We start from the raw sequence: 24811 nt of genomic DNA, 5'->3' as shown, positions 1-24811 counted from the left end.
CCTGGGACGGGACGCGTTCCTGGCTGTTGACCCAGGCTGAGGGGTGTGAGGGATCAGTCCCGCTGGAGGGGATCCAACCCCGGGCGCAGCTGCTGACAGTCACCCACCTGGTCCCAGGGCCTGGCCGAGGGGGCGGGGCTCCAAGAGCGTGGACCTGGACACCCCCCTGATGTTCCCGACAGGAAAACAGGTGAGGGCGGGGCAGAGGCCGCCCAAGCCCCGTGGCCGAGCTGAGCTCTAGTCAGGACCAGAAGCCAAGCGAGGGAGACAGCAGGGCACGGCGACCAGATCTGTCACTTCTCACGAATGTCCTGGCGTCTGCCCACTAGGATGCTCACGCGCAGGGCCTGTGCGTTGCTGCCTGTCCCACGCCCGCGCAGGCCTCTGGTCGAGGGCGTGAGAGAAGCTGCGCACCCCGGAGAGGGTTTCTCTTCCTCACACAAGGTGTTTTTGTCCTCATGATCCCAAAGTGACTGCTGTCCCTCCAGCCACGGAATCTACATTTCTGGCAGGAGGAAGGGAGTTAGGACCATGTGTAGACATGACATCTGTCCCTTTTAAATAAAATAGATGGTAGGTTTCCCAGAAGTGCCTAATAGCACCTTGGCCAAAGCACGGGTCGTAGTTCTTTGCCTTGCTTTTCATTTTCGGCTCTCCTAGGCTACAGCACCGCGCTCAACCTTGACGGGACATGTCACTTTTGTCGTGTGGTGGCTGTTTCGTTTGATTAGATAAAAATCCCCTTTCTGGGGGAAATGGTCTCAGAGGCTACTCTTCCTGGGGTGTTAACAGCAGCAGGTGTGTCTCTGACCCAACCGCTTTCTCGAGCCTGAGACCCCAGGGCAGGGTGAGCAGTGGAGACCGCGGAGGTGGGGCTACCCTCCAGCACCCCAGCACCCCTGGACACAGCATGGCCTTCGCACCCCATAGTTCCGAGGGAGACGGAGGCAGCTCTAAGGCCAGCGTTCTGCTCTGCTTGGCCAGCCCTGCACCCACGGTCCGAGATGCTGGACCCCGGGGCGGGCTTGGAGCTGAGCTTCGCCGAGGACACTGGCATGGCTGCTCTGGCTGCTGATGGCTGGTGTCCCTTTTGGTCCTTGTTGCCATTACCCTGGAGTCTCCCGCCTGCAAAACTGGAGGCATTGTCCTCCTCACACTGCCGTGCTGAGGGGCAGCCTCCTGGGCAGGGTGGGCCAGGTGGCCTCGAGTCAGGGTCTCTGGGCTGAGCGGGCACAGAGGCGCCTCAGGGGGAAGCGCCCTGCAGCTGCCCCTCGCTGCCCCTCCCTGCACACCGCCTGAGCAGCAGTCCCCAGGAGGCCCTGCTTTCTAGAAGGTTCTGCTGCTATGTGCCCGGCAGCAGGCCACTGTCCCCTGGGTCTCCAGGAGCACATCGACACCTCTTCCTGCCTTTCTTACCCCACTGAGACTCGGGAGGTAAGGATCGAACTGAGGACAGAAGTAGCCATAGCAACAATGGTAATCAAAATAGCCACGCTGTGGGCACCTCCCCTGACCCCAGAGCTCCAAGGTGCTTTATCTGGACTCATTGGAAGGACACGTGACTCCCCAACTCTTTGTTTAAGTATGAAACCTGGCAGCATCAAGAATTTTATTTTTACCTTCGGGCATGTGGGTGGAGAGGGAAGTTCCAATAATGTTCTTGTTACTTAACAAAGACAGCTCGAGTCATTGTGCCTTTGAGGAAACAGAGATGTCTGTTTAAATATTAATAACCACAGCGGCGCTGTCGAGCAGCCAGGGGCTCGGGCTTTGGGGATTAAAGATGACTTTCGGATTCAGGAGTAATCTCTAAAGTTGGAAGACAAGACTTTTGCGTCTGAAATAAATTTAGCAAGGACGGTTTTGTTCAAAAAAATTTTTTTTAGTTGTCAATGGACCTTTAATTAATTAATTAATTAATATGAGAGCTGGGGGTCCAACCCAGGGCCTCACACACGCCAGGCAAGTGCTCTACCTGAGCAACCCCATCCTCTACCAACGACAGTTTTATAAGCTGGCTCCAAGGTTCCAGTCTGCCCCACTGGGGCCGTGAGCATGTGGAACATTCCTCAGCTGATCTTGGTGAGTTTGGAGGGTCTGAGTTTCCCAGGGCTCTGCCGGCCCACAAGGAGGGTATAAAAAGTGATTAGGGGTGCTGTTTGCTGGGGCACACTCCTGGAATCCCAGGAGGTTGGGAGGCTGAGGCAGAAGGATAGTGAGTTCAGGACCAGCCTCACCCATTAATGAGGCTGTAAGCAACTTACCAAGACTCTGCCTGAAAATAAAAAATAAAAAGGGCTGGGGATGTGGCTCAGTGGTTAAGTGCCGCTGGGTGAAATCCCTGGTACTGGAGGGGAAAAAAGGTGGTCAGGAGAAGCTAGAGGCATCATTTGAGATGGAAAAAGGCTGAGTCTGAACAAGGGCTGTCTGCAGCTCTGTGACCCATGTGTTCCTGTTCTCAACTGATCTTCACACATGAGGTGGGTGTTATCGTCAGCCCCATCTTGCACAGGAAGAAACTGAGGCTCAGAGAAGTTCACAGCTGGCCTGGGGTCACACAGCGAGGAAGTCAGGGGTGCACTTGTGTGGATGGGGCTGTGGTTTCCGTGAAGGGCGTTTGGGGGCTCCTGTGCCAGAGGCCCAGGCTGCCTGGGGCCTCTGCTGAGCAGCTGTACTGTCTTCTGTGGCTGCTGTCACAAACAACCCTGTTTACCGCTGTGCTAGCGGCTCACTGGAGCCCCGGAGGGAATCAGTTCCCTGGCTTCTCCCAGCTCCGGAAGCCGCCTGCTTTCCTGGTGCATGGCCCCCGCTTCCTTGCTCAGAGCCAGAGTGCAGCAGCCTCCAGTCCCCAGACCCCGATATTTCCATCTACCTTTCATTTGGGGCCCCTTTGACGACATGGGGCCTGCTCCAATAAGCCTGTCGCGTTACTTCACCCAGCACATCTGTGAGCCCTCTGCCGTGTTCAAGAGAACGCGCGCACAGCTTCAGGGGTTAGGAGGCCGGCGTCCTCAGGGGTCTTTATCTGTCCTCAGCGGGTAGAAAGTCCACAACTGAGCGCCCCGCCCAGGGACCTGCGGGTGTTTGACCAGCAAGGAGCAAATGTCTCCATCAGAACTCCAGTGCCCTGGGAGGCAGACAGTGGCGGGTGGGGGGATGCCGCTTGTCATCAGGTCAGGACTCAGGATCAGAGCACTCAGGGTTCAAATCCCAGTTCTGCCTCCTCCCGAAGGGCAGACTGTGGTTGAGACAGGGAGCAGGGAGGGACTGGAAGGAGGGAACAAACCTGATCACATGGCCTGATCTCATATCTACCTCAACCCTGCCCCTGCGTTTTTGCCAAAAGGGAAACAGCAGCTCAGAGAGATCAAGCACTTTTCCTAAGATCACACAGCCACTTAGGGGGAGCTAGGATTTCCCAGGCCCTGGAATTCCCAAGCCCTCTCCAATTTGATGGCTGTCACCCTGTGTGCCTGTTAGATTTTTAACACATTCTCTTTAAATCAGCTTACTGCTTTTTTAATTTAAATGCATCTGTTTTTAAATGAAACTGTTTCTCCCATAATGGAAAATCACAGAATTTGTACTGCACATTAAAATGAATTGATCACTATAAAATGAAAAATGTTCATTCACAGATCATAAAAGTATGTCACACACCATCAGTGTTTCATCCCTCTCTTTGGGAATCAGCTCCATACCTGTTGTGGTTTCACCAAATCATAATGTAATCAACGACTCTTTCATTATGGTATAAGATCTTCCAAGGTTTCCCAGCACCATCAAACGCAGATACCTCAGAATGGCCTCAGGGCCTTCCTGGCCCCTGCTTTCTGAATCTCTAGTCTCTCTGGCCTTGTGGCTTTTCTTGTGGCATTGGTTACCCAGCCAGAAGGTGCCAGGATTCAAGCCCAGGACAAGAGTAATCACTGAATTGTGTCCCTTTGCTAAAATGTCAGGGCTCAGTAAAGCTCGTGGAGGAAAGGAACAGCTTTGGAGATGACGTAGGAAAGGAACTGGCTGCACGTCCCAGAAACCCCACACTTGCAGGGTCCTCAGGTCTCATTGGCCGACAGAGAAAAATTACGTCAAGTCCACCAGTCAGTTTTATGGGTAGGACAACACAACTTTTGCCAAGGCAGGGGGCATACGGACTTTTTATAACCTGTCCTGGGGCTGAAATGATGGGCTGCTGTGTTGTCCAATCCAAACCCCATGATGTCATGGGAGGGTGGGGCTTCACAGCAGTTGCTGCTCTGCTCTCTGCTGGAACCTGTATGTTGCAAGCAAGCCCAGCTTTGGGACAACACCTTGTATACCGGCATTTTACCCACGTTTCTTATTCCCTTCCTTTATTGCAGTATGGATAACTTATCATCTGTGAAAGAAGTACAGATCCCCGGGTAACTTGCTTAGCAGTTGAGGTTTATTAATTCCAACTTTTCCTAAGAGGGAGGGAGTAAAAGAACCCCCTGGGTTCCTGTATCAGGGAGTCTTGAGGCCCACAAAGGGGGTTCGATAAGGTCTTCCAGATTGCCAGGAGTTGCAGATCAGTTGGAGGAAGAGTCTGGTTCTGTGACTCGTGGTTGGTGGCTTTGCTCAGGAATTCTCCTTCTGACCTAGTTTGGAGGTACTCAGGGCTCACCCTGAGACGGGGAGTGTTGGGAAGTCCTCAGCTCTAGGAATGACTTCCAGAACCGCCAGGCTCCTTCAAACCCCTGCTCCTCTTTGACTGGGTTACCTTGGACAAGTCATGTTCCCGCTCTTTGCCTCGGTTTCTTTGTTTGTAAGATGGGGATAATAATAGCCCTTCCTTCAAAGGGTTGGGTGGAGTAGGGGACCTAATCCAGCGCATGCTTTGAACATAGGGAAGCACTGAATGGACAGTGGCTTTCTCTACGACCAGAGAGATCTAGATTTGAATCCTGCCACTAACTGCTGTGTGATTTGGGGCAAGTGCCTTGACCTCTCTGGGCCTCTGTTTCTTTATCTAGCACGGGACTTGGCCACCGTCCTCGCTTCCAGGGGTTGAGTGAGCATCCAGGAAGTAGGGTGTGTGCAGCTGCTTAGCTGGATCTGGCGTGCAGGGAGGGAGCAGGGTCCGCCTTCCCCAGGGCCCCTGGGAGTGGCGAGGGCTGGCCGGCTCTCTGAGGCAGGCTGCTGTCCTTCCCCGCCCCCCAGTCGTGACGACTGCCCCTGCCTGTCTGCGGGCAGGGCAGGGCGGAAGTGAGGCGGGCAGCCCGCAGCTTCCCCTTTTCTGCCCTGCTCTGGGCGCGGGGCTCCTTCTCCCTCAGAGGCTCAGAGGAGGGGCGGCAGCACCATGGCTCTCCGTGCGGCGCCCGCCCGCCAGACCTGCTGCTGCTTCAATGTCCGGATGGTCACCTTGGCCCTGGCCATCTACCACGTGGTGAGTGCGCAGCCAGGGCGAGGCCCTTGTGCGTGTGCGTGGGGCCTGGGCCGCCGAGCCCGCCACCTGCTGCCTGTCCCGCTGTGGGACCTGGGACACCTCTTTCCAGCTCCGGGCCTCAGTTTCCCCCTGACGAATGGGAACCCGGGCGGCTCTGAGTCTCCCTGGTCCTGGACGGGGCTGGGCTGTGCCCTCTGCGCCTCTCGTGGGGGAGCCGCGACCTCTGGGCCAGGGCTCAGCCCCACCATGGCCTTCTCCCACCCAAGGGAGCTTGAGGCACTGGCTGGCCTGGCCCGGCACTGCGGGACCAGGGGTGGTGGCCCCGGCGGCTCCCCTCTGCAGGCGGCTGTACGCCTCCCGGCAGGAACCCTCTGTCACCTCACTGTGACTCTGGGCAAGTCACAGTCCCCAGAGTCAAGGCTCCCCCAGGGCCAGGGTCCCTGTTCTGTCCTGTCCAGAGCCACACCCAGCTCCCCCAGACCCAGCGTCTTCCTGCCAGGGTGACTCAGGCACGGCTGGGGGCTGGCAGTTCTCTGTGCGCCTGGAAGAACTTCCTCAAAATCAGCCTAGATTGCACGCTGTGTGGACTGCTGCACACTCTGAGACCCAGCTGCCGCTGCTGTGGTTGCAGGCAGGGTGGCCAGGGCTGTGGAAAGAGCTGGCCCTCGGGGGGTGGTGCTGCTCAGTGGTCAGTCTCCTGCATACACACCCTGCCTTCTCTGCATCTGTACTGTGCAATCTTGGGCAACTTACTTAACCTCTGATTCTGTTCTTCATCTAACCAATGGGGATGGAAATAATAATAAGTGAAGAGTAGTAGGGTTGCCGTGAGGACCTAGAGTTTGTTTCCACCTGGAGCTGCACACAGTTGCAGGTTTTGTCATGAATGGTGCCCTGACAGGGCACTGCTGCCTGAGCACTTGGGGTCAGGCCGTCAGACCCAGGACACTGGTTCTGAGAGGAGCCCATGGGAGAGAGGAGGGAACACCTCGACTGTCAATGTCAAGTCTTTAGGACCTTCGGTCTCTGAGATGGGGGCCGGGGGGACAGTGAGGTACAGAGGTGTCCCTGCACAAGGTCCCTGGGTCCTTGCCCCAGCTCTGCCAGCGACTGGCCGTGTGCCTTAGGCACAGCTGTCTCTGAGTCTGTTTCCTCTTTAGAAAGTCGGAGGCCGGGGGTGTCGACCGGCTGCGGGGGCTCAGACCCGACGCCTCTGGGGTCGTGACGGCCCCTGGGGGGACTTCCGAGGGCAGATGGCCTGGGGCCTGGCTCTGCCCACCCTGGCGCTGCTCTTCGTCTCCCTCTTTGTTGCCACGGAGGGATGTGGGCGCTGGCACCGCTCTTCTGACTCTCGAGAAGCAGGAAGCAGGCTTTATGTCAGTCCTCTGCTGTTTCCATGTTAGTGGCTGATTCCAGGTTAAAAATGGCCCAGAGAACAGACCTCAGGGCAGGCCGGGCGGGACTGCACTTCTCTTGAGGTTTCTTCTCCATCCTTCCATCTGTCGCGCTCACCTGGACGTGGTCAAGCCATATCCAGTCTCCATGCACAGAACCGCAGAGTGTGTGGGTCCAAGTGACCCGGGACTTCTTGGAGGTGGTGGCGTTGCAGGAGGTGCAGGGGGTCTGCCTGGGTGGAGGAGAAGCTGGCTTGGGGGGTGTGCGCAGTTGTGGGAGCGGGGCTTGTGCAGGGGCTGCAGGGGGGGGGATGAGGCTTTGAGTGACAAGCTGTGCACTTGTCCTTCTCTCTAACGCATTACTGCTCTCTGGTCTGGAGTGTCGGGAGGGAGGAGTGTGCGCGTCGTCAGGTTGAGCATCTCTGGCTTTGACCCGTGGGCTGCCAGTGCTGCCCCTGCCCATCAACCAGGACCCCAAGCAGGTCGCTCCTACTTGAGAACCACCACCTGTAGTGTGAGCCACGGGGAGCCATGGAATGTTCCAGAGCCTGAGAACAGAGGAGTGGCCTGCCAACTGGACGCCCCGTCCCGGAGGCTGCCTCTGGGCTGGGTTTCTCGGCTGGCTTCAGCAGGGCTTACCTCTGGCCCCTTTCTCTTTCCGGGAAGGCCAGGGTGGCCAGGGTGGCAGGTGCGTGGACAGGACCTTGAACATCTGGATGGTAGAAGAGAAACTGCCGTCCAGATGTGCCGATTGCCCACGTTGGTTGTCATCTGGAGCCAGCCATGGGTGACAAGAGCGTACGTTGCAAGCTATTTGTGGACTCGGCCTCCCTGGGGAGAGTTAAATTGGGCCATTGACGTCCCAAGACAGCCGTGCTGAGTGGTTCCGGGAAGACTGGTGCCCTCGGGGAAGCCGGCTTCCGGCTGGGGCGCGCACCTTCCCTGGGACTGCTCAGTTGTTCCGAGGACCTTGGGGCGTCTGGACTTGGCTGCAGAGAAGCCAGAGAGCTTGTTCTTCAGGCCCAGGCTGCCGGCAGCCGTAGGGGTCCCAGGTCAGGCAGGAGGCGGGCCCAGGGAAGCTTGCCCAGAGCCCTCTCCCTGGCCTCGTCCCCCCAGCTGTGGAATCCCGTCATCAGAAACGCACCATCCAGGTGAAAACCCCAAGCCTGCCGTGGAAAAACCCGCACAGACTCTGACTGCGGTGCAGGACTGTCCAGGGGGCGCAGGGCAGGTGGCCTGGTGGGCCTGGCCGGGCGCCTGGGCTCTGCCCTCCTCTGGCCCTTCCACGTTTGCAATGAGCATGTGTGGATTTTTAGAGTAAACTTTTTTGTTTTTGGAAGAGTTTTAGATGAAAAACGGTGGCCATAGTAGGGAGAGTTCCTGTGTGTCCTGTCCCCCTGAGGCCGCCTCCCACAGGGCCAGCAGGCTCGTCACAGTGAGGACCACCTCTGGCTGTGATTAGCCAGAGTCCAGGTGCTGACTTCCCAACCTCCTTTCCCTCCAGGATCCTCCAAGGGGCCCGCCCGGGGTTGGCCCGGCTGGCATGTCCCTGCGTCCTCTGGGTGAGGGCCGTTCTCCTTCCTCCTTGTCCTTGGTGGCCTGGCCCCAGGAGCCTGGCTGGGTGCTTCCTGGACCCTCCCTCTGGGGATTGGCCTGGGACTTTCTCACCGTGGGGCTGGGGTACTGGGCTTTTGGGACTTGAAGGGCCATCAGCGCCTCGCACCACGGGATGCGTGACGGTGGCCTCAACCACCGGCCAGGGCAGTGTTGCCAGGGGTCTCTCCCTTTCCCCGCTGCGTGCTTCGGGGGAAAGTCACCGTGCAGCCCAGCCTGGGGGACAGAGCCGGCTCAGCCTCCTGGAAGGCCCGGAGCCACACGCGGCCCCTGGGGCCCCCACTCCCCATGACACTAGTGGCTTGCTCGTTGGCGTCGGTGGGACAGGGCTCGTTTCCTGCTCTGGCTCAGCCCCTTCTGCTGCGCCTGGCTGCTCAAGTGCCCTGCTTTTGAGTTGGGAAGGACTCAGCGGCCTCTGTTGTCTAGCGAGGAGATGTCGCCTGGCCTGGCTGCAGATGGGTTTTCAGGCGGCCCCAGGAGCCCTGCCCAGGCAGGCGCAGCCCGGCTCCTTCTCGGCCTCTGCCCTCGAGGGTTCCGGCCTGCCAAGGACAGCTGTGGCAGTGCCGCGGAGGACAGTGCTGGCTGCCGGGGGCGCGGATGTTGGGGCTCAGGAACGGCTTCTGGAGGAGGGCTTTGCTGGGTGTGCTGGGGACAGGGCACGCTGGTGGAGGGCGCCTGAGAGAGGCCTGTGGGGTTCCAGAGAAGCCCGGAGGCCAGCCAGGGTGGGTCTGCGCAGGGCCCTCTGCTGGCTGCACAGGGAGGAGACCCAGGCCCGCGGGGCCCTGACTTGCTGCACGCCACGTGGGGAGCGTGGGGGACCAGTGGCCTGCTCCAGGCTGCTGCTACCCCCAAGCCGGGCTGTGCCATGAGACGAGGGCCAGGGAGTGGACAGAAGCGACCCTCGGCCAGCCTGTGGCGGGGACCTGGCTGTCCTCAGGGCCTGTCCGCTCCCCGGCCTCCTGCTCACTTCTTTGCCACCCTCTCCAGGAAGCCCCCATCCAGGAGGTCCCGGCTGCGTCCTGGAGCTCCTTCCTGCTCCTCCCTCTGCTCTACGCTGGGGCTGCGGCCCACCTCTGCCACTCGCCAACCTGGGGCCTGTGTCCTCGTCTGTTAAGTGAGGCCCGGGTCCTCTCCCCCAGGGTGACCCTTCCCAGGTGTGGTGAGGCCACCCAGGTGCAGCGGGGGTCTGGCAGGCGGTGGCTGTGGGAAGCCACCATGGGGGCCGCTCCCCTTTGGAAAGCTCATCTCGAGGCCTGAAACTCAGCCCCAGCTGCCGGGCAGGGAAGCCCCAGCACTGACCTGGGACCTGCCACCTTCACGCCTGGGGCTGCTGGGTGGGCAGAGGACTTGTTCTCGGCCTCCGCGGCCCTGAGCCCTTCCTGGGGGTTGGGAAGGCGGCAGGGAGTGACCGCCGGCAGATCCAAGGGGCTCTGGGGGCTATGCAGCAGGGTTTCTGGGGACAAAGTCCTGCTCCTTCTGCTGTACTAGGCCTGGGGGCCTGAGCGGTGGTGGTCACTTACCTGTGTGACCCCAGGCTGGCCCCCGCCCCTCCTGGTTCTCCGTCCCAAGTCAGAGGAAAGGGGAGTCTGGGAATAGCAGGTGGGTGTGGCCCCAGGTGTTGGGGGTCACCTCAGCTGGAGGACCCACGGCCGTCAGAGGGACAGAGCTGGGAGAGGCATCAGCCCAAGGTGTCCCCAGGGGGAGGCACTGGGTTGCTGGGATGAGCCTGGTGGCTGGAGCAGGATGGGTCCCACGGGGGCTTCCCTGACTTTGCCCCAAGTCTGAGCTCCCCAGGAAATGAGGCTCTTATTTTGAGCCCAGAGCAGCCGCCCAGAACCGGGGCTTGGCTCTGAGCTCATGCTGAGGTCTGCGCTGGCGTCCCAGGGGACCTGCCCTGCCTGCGGTGACGGTGCAGAAACCCAAGGAGGCAGGACGCAGAGCGAGCGGACACTCGGCCGCAGCCGCTTGTGGGGACTCAGGACAGGGTGCTGGCCACCTCAGGCTCAGCTTCCTCTCCTGGCGAGGAGGGGTCAACACTCCCCCTGTCAGCGTGGACAGATGACAACTGTCACCAGCCTCCATTTCATAGAAGAGGAAACAGAGGTTCAGGGAGGCCAAGCAACTTTGTAGCTCATGATGGTGGATAAAGAAGAACCCAGGGGTCCTGTTCTAGATGGAGACCGGGGAGGGGCCGTCTCCTCGGCAGCAGGGGTGGGTGGCCTTTCTCATCCGGAGTGGCCTCGTTCTTAAAACACGGAGACCACATACAAAGGCTCGATTTCAATCTCACCTGCAGAGTAGGGGAAAGTGAGACTGATGGCAGGAACTGCCGCGGAGGCTGAGAGGAGGCTGCGGAGGCTGGACTGGGCGCAGGGCCCTGGTCTGCACTGCTGCTCAGTGGCGGTAGTGACGCCGACACTTATTGTCACTGTGGGTCTCTTCTCTGAGGGTAACGGGGAAGGACGGTTTTGGGTGATTGTTTGTGGGTGATATTCAGGGAGGGGAGGATGACCTCACTTGGGCCAGGCCTGGGGACGGTCACCGAGTCCCCAAAGGGAGGGTCTGGCGGGGCAAGAGCACTTCCTGCGTCCCTCTCCCGGATCAGGGAAGCCCTGTGCTCTGCTGCCCTCAGGGCCTTTGCACCAGCCGTGGCTCCTCCTGGGGTGCTCTTGTCATCTGAGTCCCCACCCCCATGTGTCCCCCAGCCACCCCCACACTCCCAGCCATGCAGCTGAGGACCTGCTGTGGCACATGGGTGACCCTGAACCTGGTGCATGGGGCGAACGCCGCGCAGCTTCCTGGAAGCTCCTGGCGCTCTGGCCTCCGCACACTGCTCCCCTGCCCGAGAGGCTTGGGGAGATCTGCGAGGCCTGCTTCCTCCCAGGAGGCCCAGTGTCCCTGAGCTCTCCGTGTCCCCGAGCCCCGTGTGCTGATCCCTGTGCTCGGGTGCTCTGACCCGAGTCTCACCCAGGGCGTGGCTCCGGGGCCAGCCCATCTAGCTTACCTCACCTGGTGTTCGTGAACAAACGCGTCACTTACCCCGCGAAGGCGCAGACGTCCCGAGCGCAGGTCCTGATAAGCTCACTCGCACCCTCTGGGAGGTGGTGCTGGCCGGCCCGGCGGCCTCCTGGTCACTGCCTGCCCCGAGAGCCACATCGGGCTGTGGTCCTGGGCCCCGCACCTGGCTGTTTCCCACGGCTGCCGCCTCCGGGAACTCCCGGCCTGTATCTGCCTGGCTGCGCGGGCGGTGGCGGGGGACCCTGGGGCTGTGACACACGGAGCCACCTGGCTCCCAGGGCCGGGTAGGGTGGCTGCATGAGTGCCTGGCTGCTCAGCCCCGCCTCTGGACCACTGTCGGGTGACAGACAGGTGTCGCCTCACCTGCCTCTTAAGGCCACTCTCCCAGGTGGTGCACGTGGGACACGGGGGCACGGAGAGTAGTGACTCGGCGAGGGCCACACAGAGCCTCTCTGGCTACCTTGGGGTTCTCACTGAGGCCCGTGAGCCCTGGGGTCCAGGTGGGGGGACAGTCAGTCCTGGGAGGGGTGGGGTGGGGAGGCGGGGAGGCCGCAGAGGGGAGAGCGAGGCCGGCCCTGGGACCCTGGAGGCCGCGGGTGGAGCTGCTGGCGGGGGTGGCGCCCTGCCTGGGGCGTTGGGATGGTATTGGGGAGGCTGGAGAGGAGGCTGGGGAGGTGGAGCTTCGGGGAACGGCCTCCACCTGTTGCCCCATTAGCTGTGACGACCCCTTGGCAGGTGGCTCTTCTCCAGAAGGCAGGTGGGCAGGGGCGGGCGAGGCCATGGTCACCACCCAGGGGCCCAAGCGGGCAGCAGCCCTGGAGGCTGAGGCCACGGGGTGAGGACGCCTGAGAGGGGCTGGGTGCGGGGGTCGCCCAGGGGTCGCCTGGGCCCCTTGGCAGGTGGCGCTCTGTGAGCAGAGAGCCGCCCACGCAGAGTCCGAGGTCATCCTCCAGCAGTGGGACCAGCCTGAGGGCAGCAGACGGGGAGCGTCTTGAGCTGGGGCACATGGCGAGTGTCCCTGGACACGCGGGTCCTTTCTTGGCAAATTCTACCCCTGTCCCCTGCCCCCGGGAGTCGCAGTGTCTCTGGCGCCGCCCCAGCAGGAGCAGCAGGGTGGGCCCGACCTCCGACCTCCGCAGGGGACAGCCTTGCCCCTGGCACTGAGGAGTCTGACGTCACCCCCGCCAGCGAAACTGGCTCCACCGTGCCATCAGGAGGGCGCGCCGCCGTCACCCCGTCAGGGCCCCTGGCATCGCAGCGGCACCTTCCCACGTGACCCCCGCGGCCAACGGCTGCCGCCCAGGACGCCCAGGGGTGACCACCTGCTCGGTCACCACCCCTGCCTCACCCACTGCCACCCGTTAGCACCAAATGGTCCCAGTGTTCACCACCAACTGCCACCAAGGGCCACACCAACTCCAGCAGCATCGGCTGCAGCCATGCCCCCGGCACCCCAGGCCACCCCAGCACCTCCCCTGCGCCCTGGCACCTCCAGCCAGCCGCCTCCTCCTGCAGCCCGGCCTCTGCTTTTAGCTCAGGCAGTGGGTCACTTGCTCCCACAGAAAGAAATTCTCCTGCCCTCTGGGCCACTTCCTGTCCCGCTCAGCTTCGGGAAGCAGAGAATGGGAACAGAAACCAAGCAGCAGCAGAGGGACAGGGTGGAAAGGGGAACGGAGAGTGGAGAGGGAAGGTGCAGGCTGAGCCCAGATTCGGAGCCGGGAGGGCTGAGCGGATTCTGACTCAGCAAGCCTTGCTGTGTGACCTTGGGCAGGTCACTGTCTCTCTCTGGGCCTCACATCCCCACTGGTAACATCCCCCTCTGGGGTAGGAGACGTCTTCCCTGGAGGGATCCAAGTGCATCTGCACTTCCTGGCCCCTGGGCCTTTGCACATGCTGCTCCTCCTGGAATGCCTTCCTGTCTTCTCTGTTGGAAACTCCGACTCCCTCCCTGCTCAAGGGTGGAGCAGAGGGTGGGACTGTCAGGGACCCTGAGCCCGTGTGTCCCCTGTTGTGGTTTTTAGAACGCTCGTTGCCCCTGGGCCCTCTGAAGACTGGCATCTGCAGCGGGGTGGGTGGCAGTTAGGCTGTGTTCTTGGGGGTGAGGGGCACCCGTGCGCAGGGCCTGCCGCTGCCCCAGTGCTCCCGGCAGCACCTGCTGTTGACTTGGCAGTGACCCTGGAGGGCTGGCAGGCGATCCTCCCACCCCCTGGGGAGGAGGCCGAGGCCGGGCGGGCAGGGCTGGCCCAGGAGCAGAGCTGGGCTGGGCCAGGGCCTCCTGACCCAGCGTCCCAGATCCTGCCCGCCCAGCTCAGCGGCAGAGCCAGGGCAGCTGTGTCCGCCCAGACCTCGTGGGAGGAGAGCAGCCCGGCTCCTGACCCAGGACGGCCCTGACCGGAGGATCTGCCCCAGCTCAGGGAAGGCGGGCTGCGTCCGGTGGACACCACGGGGCCAGAGGGAGGGAGAGCTGTGGCCCTGGACATCCGGACCTGGGCTTCTGGGACTCTCTTGGAGGACTGTGGCCTGGCCAGGTGCCTCCACCCGGGACGGCGCTCCCAGCCCGCAGGCATCCTCCTCGGACCTGGGCACGACCGTGGCCTCTCCTTGCCCTTCTCTCACTAACAGTGAGGCCAGGAGGCGAGGACGCTGGGTGCCCCTGCCTTCTGCTACGGGCTGCTCTGCGCTCCCAGCGAGACCAAGCCTCCTCCCTCTTCTGTATCAGGTGGAGGGACAGCTAGAGGAGCCCCCAGCCCTCAGTGCTCAGCCCTCAGTGCTCATCCCTCATGCCTCATCCCTCAGCCCTCAGCCCTCATCCCTCAGCCCTCATCCTTCATCCCTCATCCCCCAGCCCTCAGCCCACAGCCCTCATCCCTCAGTACTCATCCCTCATCCCCCAGCCCTCATCCCTCAGTACTCATCCCTCATTCTTCATCCCCCAGCCCTCATCCCTCATTCCCTCATCCCTCATCCCCCAGCCCTCATCCCTCATCCCTCATCCCTCAGTCCTCATCCCCCAGCCCTCATCCCTCAGCCCTCATCCCTCATCCCCCAGCCCTCATCCCTCATCCCTCAGCCCTCATCCCTCATCCCTCAGTCCTCAGCCCTCAACCCTCATCCCTCATCCCTCAGCTCTCATCCCTCATCCCCTAGCCTTCATCCCTCATCCCCCAGCCATCATCCCTCAGTCCTCATCTCTTAGCCCTCATCCCTCAGCCTTCATCCATCATCCCTCAGCCCTCATCCCTCATCCCTCATCCCTCAGCCCTCATCCCTCATCCCTCATCCCCCAGCCCTCATCCCTCATTCCCTCATCCCTCATCCCCCAGCCCTCAGCCCTCATCCCTCATCCCTCAGTCCTCAGCCCTCAACCCTCATCCCTCATCCCTCAGCTCTCATCCCTCATCCCCTAGCCTTCATCCCTCATCCCCCAGCCCTCATCCCTCAGTCCTCATCTCTTAGCCCTCAGCCCTCATCCCCCAGCCCTCATCCCTCAGTCCTCATCCCTCATCCCTCAGTCCTCAGCCCTCATCCCTCATCCCTCATCCCTCAGTCCTCATCCCCCAGCCCTCATCCCTCAGCCCTCATCCCTCAGTCCTCAGCCCTCAACCCTCATCCCTCATCCCTCAGCCCTCATCCCTCATCCCCCAGCCCTCATCCCTCATCCCTCATCCCTCAGTCCTCATCTCTTAGCCCTCATCCCTCAGCCCTCAGCCCTCATCCCTCATCCCTCATCCCTCAGTCATCAGCCCTCAACCCTCATCCCTCATCCCTCAGCCCTCATCCCTCATCCCTCAGTCCTCATCTCTTAGCCCTCATCCCTCAGTCCTTATCCCTCAGTCCTCAGCCCTCAACCCTCATCCCTCATCCCTCAGTCCTCAGCCCTCAACCCTCATCCCTCAGCCTCAGCCCTCAACCCTCATCCCTCATCCCTCAGCCCTCATCCCTCATCCCTCAGTCCTCAGCCCTCAACCCTCATCCCTCATCCCCCAGCCCTCATCCCTCATCCCTCAGCCCTCAACCCTCATCCCTCATCCCCAAGCCCTCATCCCTCATCCCTCAGCCCTCAGCCCTCATCCCTCAGCTCTCATCCCTCATCCCCTAGCCTTCATCCCTCATCCCCCAGCCGTCATCCCTCAGTCCTCATCTCTTAGCCCTCATCCCTCAGTCCTTATCCCTCAGTCCTCAGCCCTCAACCCTCATCCCTCATCCCTCAGTCCTCAGCCCTCAACCCTCATCCCTCAGCCCTCAGCCCTCATCCCTCAGTCCTCAGCCCTCAACCCTCATCCCTCATCCCTCAGCCCTCATCCCTCATCCCTCATCTCTTAGCCCTCATCCCTCAGTCCTTATCCCTCAGTCCTCAGCCCTCAACCCTCACCCCTCATCCCTCAGTCCTCAGCCCTCAACCCTCATCCCTCATCCCTCAGCCCTCATCCCTCAGTCCTCAGCCCTCAACCCTCATCCCTCATCCCTCAGTCCTCAGCCCTCAACCCTCATCCCTCATCCCTCAGCCCTCATCCCTCATCCCCCAGCCCTCAGCCCTCATCCCTCAGCCCTCATCCCTCATCCCTCAGTCCTCATCCCTCATCCCTCAGTCCTCATCCCCCAGCCCTCATCCCTCAGCCCTCATCCCTCAGTCCTCAGCCCTCAACCCTCATCCCTCATCCCTCAGCCCTCATCCCTCATCCCTCAGTCCTCATCTCTTAGCCCTCATCCCTCAGCCCTCATCCCTCAGCCCTCATCCCTCATCCCTCAGTCCTCAGCCCTCAACCCTCATCCCTCATCCCCCAGCCCTCATCCCTCATCCCTCATCCCTCAGTCCTCATCCCCCAGCCCTCATCCCTCAGCCCTCATCCCTCAGTCCTCAGCCCTCAACCCTCATCCCTCATCCCTCAGCCCTCATCCCTCATCCCTCAGTCCTCATCTCTTAGCCCTCATCCCTCAGTCCTTATCCCTCAGTCCTCAGCCCTCAACCCTCATCCCTCATCCCTCAGTCCTCAGCCCTCAACCCTCATCCCTCATCCCTCAGCTCTCATCCCTCATCCCCTAGCCTTCATCCCTCATCCCCCAGCCCTCATCCCTCAGTCCTCATCTCTTAGCCCTCAGCCCTCAGCCCTCATCCCTCATCCCTCAGCCCTCATCCCCCAGCCCTCATCCCTCATCCCTCATCCCTCAGTCCTTAGCCCTCAACCCTCATCCCTCAGCCCTCATCCCTCTTCCCCCAGCCCTCATCCCTCATCCCTCATCCCTCAGTCCTCATCCCCCAGCCCTCATCTCTCATCCCCCAGCCCTCTTCCCTCATCCCTCAGTCCTCATCCCTTAGCCCTCAGCCCTCAGCCCCTCAGCAGCCCTGGCTCAGCACTTTGCAAATCAACGTAATCGATTATTCCTGGAAACAGCCATGTCTGTTTTCCAGATGTGCAAATTCTGTGAGGGACAGTGACTTGCCCAAGGTCACGTAGTGACTTTGTCGGTCTGGCTCCAGAGCCAGCTCGCTGTCACTCTTCTGCACTGTGCCTTTCAGACACCCTGAGAGGATGTACTAGGGTAGGAAGACACATGGAGACCTGTGTCTGAGCTAAAAAAAAAAACCCAAAAACCAAAATCCCACACAGCAGGGGAAGCGGCTGGTGGCTGTCTGGCTACGTATTGGCTAAGTGAATCGCCAGCGCAGGGACACCTAGAAAGTCAATGTGAACTTAGGCTATATTAGTGGAGGTAGAGCACCCACTACAAGGGAGGGGATAATCTTGTTCTCGGCCTGGGCAGGTCGTTCCTACAGAACCATGTGCTTGTGTGCGGCGGGGAGCCTGCTTCCAGCATGCGGACGCAGCTTATTGAGAGGCCTTGGCTAGAAGCTGTGGTAGAGGCCGTGGCGCAGGGCCCCTGCATGGGCCCAAGGGCCTTTCAAACCTCAGTTCTGTCAGCTTCAGCAAGGGGCAGGGCCACCCTGGCACTCAGCCGCCAGGTCCTAGCAAGGGCCCCGAGGGGACAGGATGCCCAGTTCATTCAACAGCCACCGCCCCGCGTGAACAGGAGAGACGTCCCCGCCTGGGCCTGAGGCCTGCAGGGGCTCAGCGCCCACTCTCCCGCCTGGCCCCCCAGCCTGGGTGGTGGACGTCTGGCTGTCCTTATGTTTAGATGGGAAACGGGTCCACAGGGTCAGGGCCGGCAGGGCAGCTGGCCAGTCAGGGACGCGGCACCCTCCAGGGCGGTCCCAGGCCCGTGTCGATGGCTCAGTGTTCAAACACTGTGACCAAGAGCCCGAGAGCCTAGGGCTCCACCGTGAGAACCCGTCCCCACCCCACACCTGGCCTGCAGGGGCGGGGTTTCCCGAGAGCCGGTCTGAGTGCCCTCCGGGCATCTCCTCGGACAGTGGCTCTGAAGGTGGCTCCTAGTGTCAGCCCCATTTTGCAGATGAGGAAACTGAGGCACCGAGAGGTCTAGCAACTTGCCCAAGGTTGCAGAGCCGGGAAGAGGAAGGACCAGGGTCATGAGTTAGAGCTGCCACTCTGGGGAGCCCACTGCTGGCTGGGCAGCCCACCTGGGACCCTCCTCACAGGCCCCAACGGTGATCCCCTGGGCGGGTGGGGCCCGGGAGGCCGGCTGACGGCCTCTCCTCCGCCCAGATCATGAGCGTCCTATTGTTTGCCGAGCACGCGGTGGAGGTGGCCCACGGCACCGTCTCCTGCAGGCTCTCCAAGACCGTCTACCTCAGGATCGGTGGGTCCGGGCTTTGTGGCGGGAGGGGTCTGGGTCCTGCCCTCCCTCTCCGACGACCTCGCCCAAGCCTCTGCCCCTTGGGGCCTCTGCCACTGCAGCTGTGGGGGCTGCTCCTCCGGGGCCACCAAGCCTTGGAGGCAGCTCCCCTGGCCCACCTCGTGCCCCGCCCGCAGCCCCCTGCCCCCACCCCAGAGCTGGCAGCTCCCTCGTCACTCACAGCCACCCCTCGGGGACGCCCTCGAGGACCTCGCATGTGCAGTGGCTCCGCCAGCCCCCAGCCCGCACAGCTGTCTTGTGCCCAGCCTCCAGCTGCAGCTGCGGGTGCGGGCCTGGCTCCGCTGAGCCACCTGCCCCGCCCAGGGGTCCCAGGAGCTAACACCCGTGCCTTGCAGCCAATCTGGTCTCCAGCTTCCTGCTCATCGCCACGCTCTTCCTCATCAGCCTGGGCCTGCTGCTTGGCGTGGTCAAGGTGAGGGCGGGGCCCCTCCGAGCTTTGGGGTGCCCCTTGCCTGTGGAACAGATGCCCTGGGCTGCCCGGTGCACCTGTTGTGGCCGCCCTGACGTGGCAGAGCCACCCAGAGACCCGCATCCCGCTGGGCTGCCCGGCAGGCGGCGGGCTCTCCACGAGGCGGGAGGGGAGCTCTGAGAGGTGGTGGGGCCCAGGGGGACCCAAGCGCTGGACCCTTCCAGAGACCTCGGCATCTCACGGGGAGGACCGACCTGCAGAGACCCAGGTGCCTGTGTGGCAGCAGAGGGGCTCTGGGCCCCTGCGCAGCCAGGTGGGGAGACCAAGGCAGACTCGGCCCCCTGCCTAGGAGGACCCGCCCTGGCCCCGGCTGGAGCGGCAGGAAGCCCATCTGGCCACAGCGCCACCAGAAAGGGGCCTGTTCTGTGCAGATGGGAGCTGGGCACCTGGACAGGCAGAGAGGGGCAACAGCTGGGTGCCAGCTGGCCATGTGCTGCTGCTCCCCAGGCCGTTTCAGACCCTGCCGTGAGACCCCAGGAAATCACGCCTTCTGTGACTTTTGTCCCCAGCTGCCTGTGTACAGCACGGGTCTCAGTGGTCACTCACTGCCAGTCAAAGGCAGGGACTGGAGCCTCTCTCTGGCCTCAGGCAGGAGAGTGGGGTCCTTCGCGCTGGGCTCTGTCGTCCCCGGTGCGATGCCCCAGCTCCTCCCCACCCCAGGCCCTCCAGCCACCCTCTGGACCTAGCCCAAGTGTCCCCCAGGATGTCCTCCCCTACCCCTGTTCCTCCATACAATGGACACGAGGCTCCTCCCCATTGGGCTCTCGGGGGTGCATGGAGTCCAGGTGGGGATGGTCCCCTGCCGTCTCCTGAGACCCCAAGACCCTCTCCCGGCCTCTCAGGAGGATGGGTGGACCCAGGTAGCCGTGGCTGATTGCGCAGGGGTCTCGCTGTCTGGGGAGGGAGGGGGCCTATGGGGACCCGGCGGCGTGCCAGGGCCGCCCTGAGCAGGGCCTGCCTTTCAGAGCCGGGAGAGGTACCTGCTGCCCTTCCTGTCCCTGCAAATCATGGACCTCCTCCTGTGCCTGCTCACCCTGCTGGGCTCCTACATCGAGCTGCCCGCCTACCTCACGTTCGCCTCGCGGAGCCGGGCGGTGAGTAGGCCCCAGCCCTGGGGAGGCCGGAGGGCCGGGTGGAGTCGGGCAGCCCCCAGCCCTCCCGGCAGCCCCGGGAGAAGGCATGTTTCCGCTCAGCCCCTCCTGTGGGACCTACCTGGAGAAGGAGAGGCTGGCAGCCCCGGGCATGCGCTGACTCCTTCCTGCTGGGGTTGACCACAGTCTCCTTGGTTTTCTGGGAGAAGGTTGAGGGGCTGGGTCACCGAGGACCCTGGTCTGGAGTCGGGCTCTTGTCCTGGGCCTGCCACCAGCCCTTGCTGTGACCATCGGGCCTTTCTCTGGGTCTCTGGGGACTGGAGAGTCGCTGGCCTCTCTTTCTGAGATGGTCTCTCTGGGGAGGGCCCAATGGTGCCCCCCAGTAACCTGGCCTCTGCTTACCAGTCTTCATCCTTCCTCCCTGATCTGCCTCCCCCAGGGCTCCTCGCAGGTCCCCCTCATGACCCTGCGACTGCTGGACTTCTGCCTGAGCATCCTGACCCTCTGCAGCTCCTACGTGGAGGTGCCCACCTATCTCAACTTCAAGTCCATGAACCACATGGTGAGCGGCCAGGGGCAGAGGCCCGCGCCTGTTCACTGGCTGTGTGGCCCGGGGCAACTTACCTTGCCTCTCTGTGCTTCCGTGCCTGGGTGTCCTGGGAGGAAGACCCGGAGTGTGACTTACTGAGGGAGCACTCAGGAAGACACTCGGAAGGAGTGAGAGAAGCAGGTTCCAGGAAGGGCGGAAGCTGCAGGAGCGGCCCCCCGTCCCAGAGGGAGTCCTGGGTTGTGAATGGCACCTCAGAATAACACTAGCCTTTCTTTTCTTCTTTTTAATTGTCACCTGACAGATGGCCCCCAAACATCACGGCTTAAAGCAGCAAACATTTGTCGTTTCCACTCCTGAGGATCAGGAGTTGGGGGAACGGGTTGTTCTGGCCCGGGGTCCCCCGAGGGTGCAGCTGAGAGGTTGGCTGTGGAGATCTCTAGGGACCTGAGCCCGGGAGGCCACCTCTGGCTGCCTGCACTCTGCCCGCTCCCCAGCCATGGATCTCTGCTAGGCTACTCCAGTGCCTGGGTGGCCTGGCTGCTGGCTTTCCCCGACCCCATCCGGAGGACAGCAGGAAGCGGCTGTGTCTTCCACGCCTATGTCAGATGGGGTTCAGGTGCCTCTGCCACCTTTAGGAGTGAGCCTCCAGGCCCAGCCTGCACGCGGGGCAGGGGCCTGGGCTCTAGGCGAGCAGGAGGCGCATCAGAGAGCGCGAGGACAGATGTGCCAACCGCCCGGGGTCGTCTCCCAGGGCGACACCCCTTGCCAGTCAGTCACAGGCTGGGATGTGACCTCCTGGGTGCCATAGGGCCGGGTGGCTCCTGTCCACCCAGAGGGCACAGGAGCTGCCCAGATGGGCCGGAGCTGCAGGGGCACCTGCTTCCTCGGTCTGCCGGCTCCGTGGGCCAGATCCACTGCCCTGCACAGAGGGCCCCGCTGCGGCTCCCGGCCAGGAGCTGACGTGGCCCCAAACCTGTTGCAGAATTTCCTCCCGAGCCAGGAGGGCGTGACTCACAGCCAGTTCGTCAAGATGATGGCCATCTTCTCCATCGCCTTTGTCATGGTCCTTGTCCTGAAGGTGAGGACAGGGCCCCAGGCGCCCCGGGGCTGGTCCCCGCCCTCCCTCCTTCATCTAGCCCTCCTCACTGCCTCAGCTTCACCTGTCCTGCTCAGGGGACAGGTCTGTGAGGACCCTGTGTTCAGGTGCCAGGGCCTCCGTGTGTGACCCGGCGCTAGGTGGGGACAGGCCTGGCTTTGAGTGGCAGCCCACCCTCCCAGGCCGGGCAGCGGGACCCAGCAGGTCGCTGCTCTCCGGGGCTCAGGTCTCCTCTGCAGTGGGAGGCCCACGTCTCGCTCCACCACGTCACAGCTGGGTGGTCAGAAGCCACCCTGCAGACGGGTCCAGCTCGTGAGTAGAGGTCGGGTGGGAAAGAGGGAGGAAAGGGTCTCCTGGGGCGTCTCCCGGGAGACCCGTGGCGGAGTCCAGCTCCCCAGGGAAACAGGACTTGGCTGCTTCGGAAGCTCTCTCTGGGGAGGGACCCAGCCCAACCAGGCTAGTGGCATGCAGGGACCTCAAGGGGGAGCAGAGTGGGAAGTGACATCGTGCACCCACCCTACGGGAGGACCCGGCCTCCAGCCCAGGCCCTCCTGGCGCTCTCCCCACCCCTTCTCTCTCTCTCTTCCTGTTTCGGGGCTCGCTCTCTCCCCTCATTCCTGGCTGGCTGCCTCCCACCTGCTGAGCTCCCTGGACCTCCCTGTCCTGTGCCATCTAAGTCCCCCCAGGTGACGGGGCAGTCTTGGGCGTCCCTTGTTCCCCCAGCAGGTCCGCCTGGAACCCTTCCCGACCCCCCCCCCCCCACACGCTGAGGAAGCTGATGGCTGGGGCTGCGCACCTCCCCTCCCTTCCTCCCTCTGTTGCTGTGGACAGCACGGCCGTCCTGCTTTGTAACCTGCCCCCTGGAGACGGGCTGGTCCCCTGGGGAGTGAGATCCCGTGGGGTGCTCAGGGGTCTGCAGGACCATGGCCCTGCAAGGCCCTTGCTGTGGGGGGTGGCGGCCACCAGCGAGCCTCCCCTGAGCACCCGGGCTGCCCGGCAAAGACCCCCAAACCAGGGGCCTGAGCAGCAGCAGCTGGCTGCCGCCTCCTGGGGAGTCTGTCCCAGGCCTCTGGGGCGGCAGGAGGGCCCGCGGCGACAGCCTGACCCGCTCTTGCCCAGGTCTACCTGCTCAAGTGCGTGTGGAGATGCTACAGGCTCCTGAAGCACCTGAACTCGGCCGAGGAGGGCACCTCCAAGATGCTCCCCAAGGTGAGCCAGGTGAGGGTGCACCCTGCCGCTCTCTTACTGTGCCACTCCGGGCCAGTGCCTTTCCCTCTCTGGGCCTGTTTCTGCACTTGAAGATAAGGGCTGAGCCAGATGAAATGTGGTGCCCTCCGTCCCCAGGCAGATCCTGCTCCCCCGGTCAGCGTTCGTGGCCGCACATCCCATCTTGGGGTGCAGGGGAAACTGAGGTGCCTCCCCTGTTCTGGAAGCGGGTATGGTCCAGAGAGAACCTGGCCTCAGAGACGCAGCTGTGGTGTGGCGGGAAGACAGGGAGGCGCAGAGGTGGCGCATCTGGGGTGTCAGGGAGACTTCCTGGAGCCGGGGACCCTGGCCCAGTCTTGCTTGGTGGAGGGGTACAAGTGAGCCAGGAAAGGGCTTCCAGCGGAGGGGACCCAGAGTGCTCAGGGCCGCTGGTGAGGGGGGCCTGGACGGCGCCCGCTTCACCCGTGAAGTGGGGCTCCTCTTAGAAAGACGTCTCTGTTGCGAGTGGCAGAACCGAACTCAATCTGACTTAAGTGAAAAGAAAAGGAACTTTCTAGCTCAAAGAACGTGAAAGTCCAACGTGGGTCTGGCCCGGCCTGGTTGAGTCCTGGCGCCAGGGTCTCATCCTCTCCGTCGTCTGACTCTGCTTTCCTCAGGGTCGGTTTTGTTTTCAGGCAGCTTTTCCTTGTGGTGACAAAATAGCTGCCAAAGCCGGTAGGCTGACATCTGCCTCCCCAGTCAGACAGAAAGAGGAGTCTATCTGATGGGACTGGTTTGGGTCACATGCTTTCCTCCCAACCAGTGGCCATCGCCAGCGGGGCAGGATTCTACTTTGAGGGGCCAAGCCAGCCCACCCCCTGGGTCTGAAGGAGGCGTCCTGTTCTTTGGAAAACACAGGGACTGAGAATGTTTCCAGGAAAACGGCGCCTTGTCAAAACGAGGGGACTTGTTGCCAAATGGGCAACGGCAAGTGTGTGCGCTGGGGACAGAGCCCCATCTCAGGCAGGCAGCGCCAGCCACCAGGAGAGGTCCTTTTGCTGGAGGTGGGGGTTGGGGTCCTGACCATCCGCCTCCTCTCTGTCCCTCCAGGTGGTCCTGCCGACCTACGAGGAGGCCCTGTCTCTGCCCTCCAAGTCTCCCCAGGGGGGCCCGGCGCCGCCCCCCTACTCAGAGGTGTGAGCCTCGCCTGTCGGCCCCACCCGGAGGGGCCCGGTCACCTGTAACCTGCTGCTTTGCTTTGGTGGCCCTGGGCGGACCCCCGCAGCCTCAGGACAACCACCGTGTGCCCCGCTGGCCGTCCGTCCTGAGGGCCGGCGCTCTCGGTTGGCTCAGGCTGAAGGCTGCAGTCCAGCCCTACAGCCCCGCTTCTGTCCCCGACAAGGACGGTCATTGTAGATGGCGGCTTATTCTGGATTTAGTGAGTTTGTTTGGACGACCACGATCCCCCAGCGACACCCGCAGCTGTCAAGCGAAGCAAGTCCGTCGTCAATAAAACACGTTGGTCAAACCGCTGTCCGGGCGTTGGGCGAGCAGGGTAGTCAGTCTGCAGGGCCTCTGTGGCCACCTGCGGGGAGGCCTGTCCCCTTCTCGGTGAAGTCGGTTTCCCCACGGCGCTTGCTTGAAGGGTCAAGCGTCCAGCCACCCATGTCATTCAAAGTCGTGATAAACGATAGACAGGGGAGTGGTGACATTTGATCACACACAAAAAAATGAAGCCACCGTCCAATCGCTCCACGGAACTCAGCCGCGCGGCTCCGCCAGTCCAGCTGGCAGCAGCCGAAACGCAGTTCAGGGGGAACCTGCGCCGGCACCTCGGCTCGCGCGGGGTGTCGGCTGATGCAACTGCTTTCCGAGAGTCGTCAGTACCCACGGTCAGACGCTGGCCCTGGGTCCCTGGCCCAGTGTGGTCACATGGCAGTGGCTTCCAAGCACGGGTCACCTCGGCCACAGTCCAGCTATCAGGCTGTCCCGCTGCCAGGCTGGCCCGGTCCAGGCTGTAGTCACAGAATTCAGCCCTGAAATCAGCACATCCACCTGCTGGACTCAGGTCCTTCAGTGGGACAGGCAAACCCCTCGGGGCCCAGACCCTGCCTGGGACTCTGGCTCCGTGGTGGCGGTAGGGGAGGTTCCCTGGGCGGGCTGCAGATGGGGCTCCAGGTGGAGACGGGGCTGCAGAGGCCCCGGCCTGTCGG

The 24811-nt window shown here is 62.3% G+C and overlaps 1 protein-coding gene across 1 annotated transcript; it reads left to right on the top strand.

Moving 5' to 3' along the window:
* Nucleotides 1–5222: 5222 nt before the first annotated feature.
* Nucleotides 5223–23901, top strand: LAPTM5 (lysosomal protein transmembrane 5). Its single transcript, XM_079115185.1, has 8 exons — nucleotides 5223–5407; nucleotides 18057–18150; nucleotides 18543–18619; nucleotides 19642–19770; nucleotides 20207–20329; nucleotides 21300–21395; nucleotides 22533–22622; nucleotides 23709–23901. Exons 1-8 carry the CDS (start codon nucleotides 5321–5323, stop codon nucleotides 23796–23798), a joined length of 786 nt encoding a protein of 261 aa, XP_078971311.1. The 5' UTR covers nucleotides 5223–5320; the 3' UTR covers nucleotides 23799–23901.
* Nucleotides 23902–24811: the final 910 nt, after the last annotated feature.

Source organism: Sciurus vulgaris (assembly GCF_902686455.1).
Source record: "Sciurus vulgaris genome assembly, chromosome: 1".
Classification (NCBI taxonomy): Eukaryota; Metazoa; Chordata; class Mammalia; order Rodentia; family Sciuridae; genus Sciurus; species Sciurus vulgaris.
This window is presented reverse-complemented; position numbering and strand designations above follow the sequence as displayed.

Bases quoted from the DNA above. Each gene is read 5' to 3' on its own strand.
- LAPTM5 (XM_079115185.1), top strand. From the start codon at position 5,321: ATGGCTCTCCGTGCGGCGCCCGCCCGCCAGACCTGCTGCTGCTTCAAT. The intron at 18,151-18,542 runs GTGGGTCCGGGC...CGTGCCTTGCAG, and splicing joins GACCGTCTACCTCAGGATCG to CCAATCTGGTCTCCAGCTTC. The intron at 20,330-21,299 runs GTGAGCGGCCAG...AACCTGTTGCAG, and splicing joins TCAAGTCCATGAACCACATG to AATTTCCTCCCGAGCCAGGA.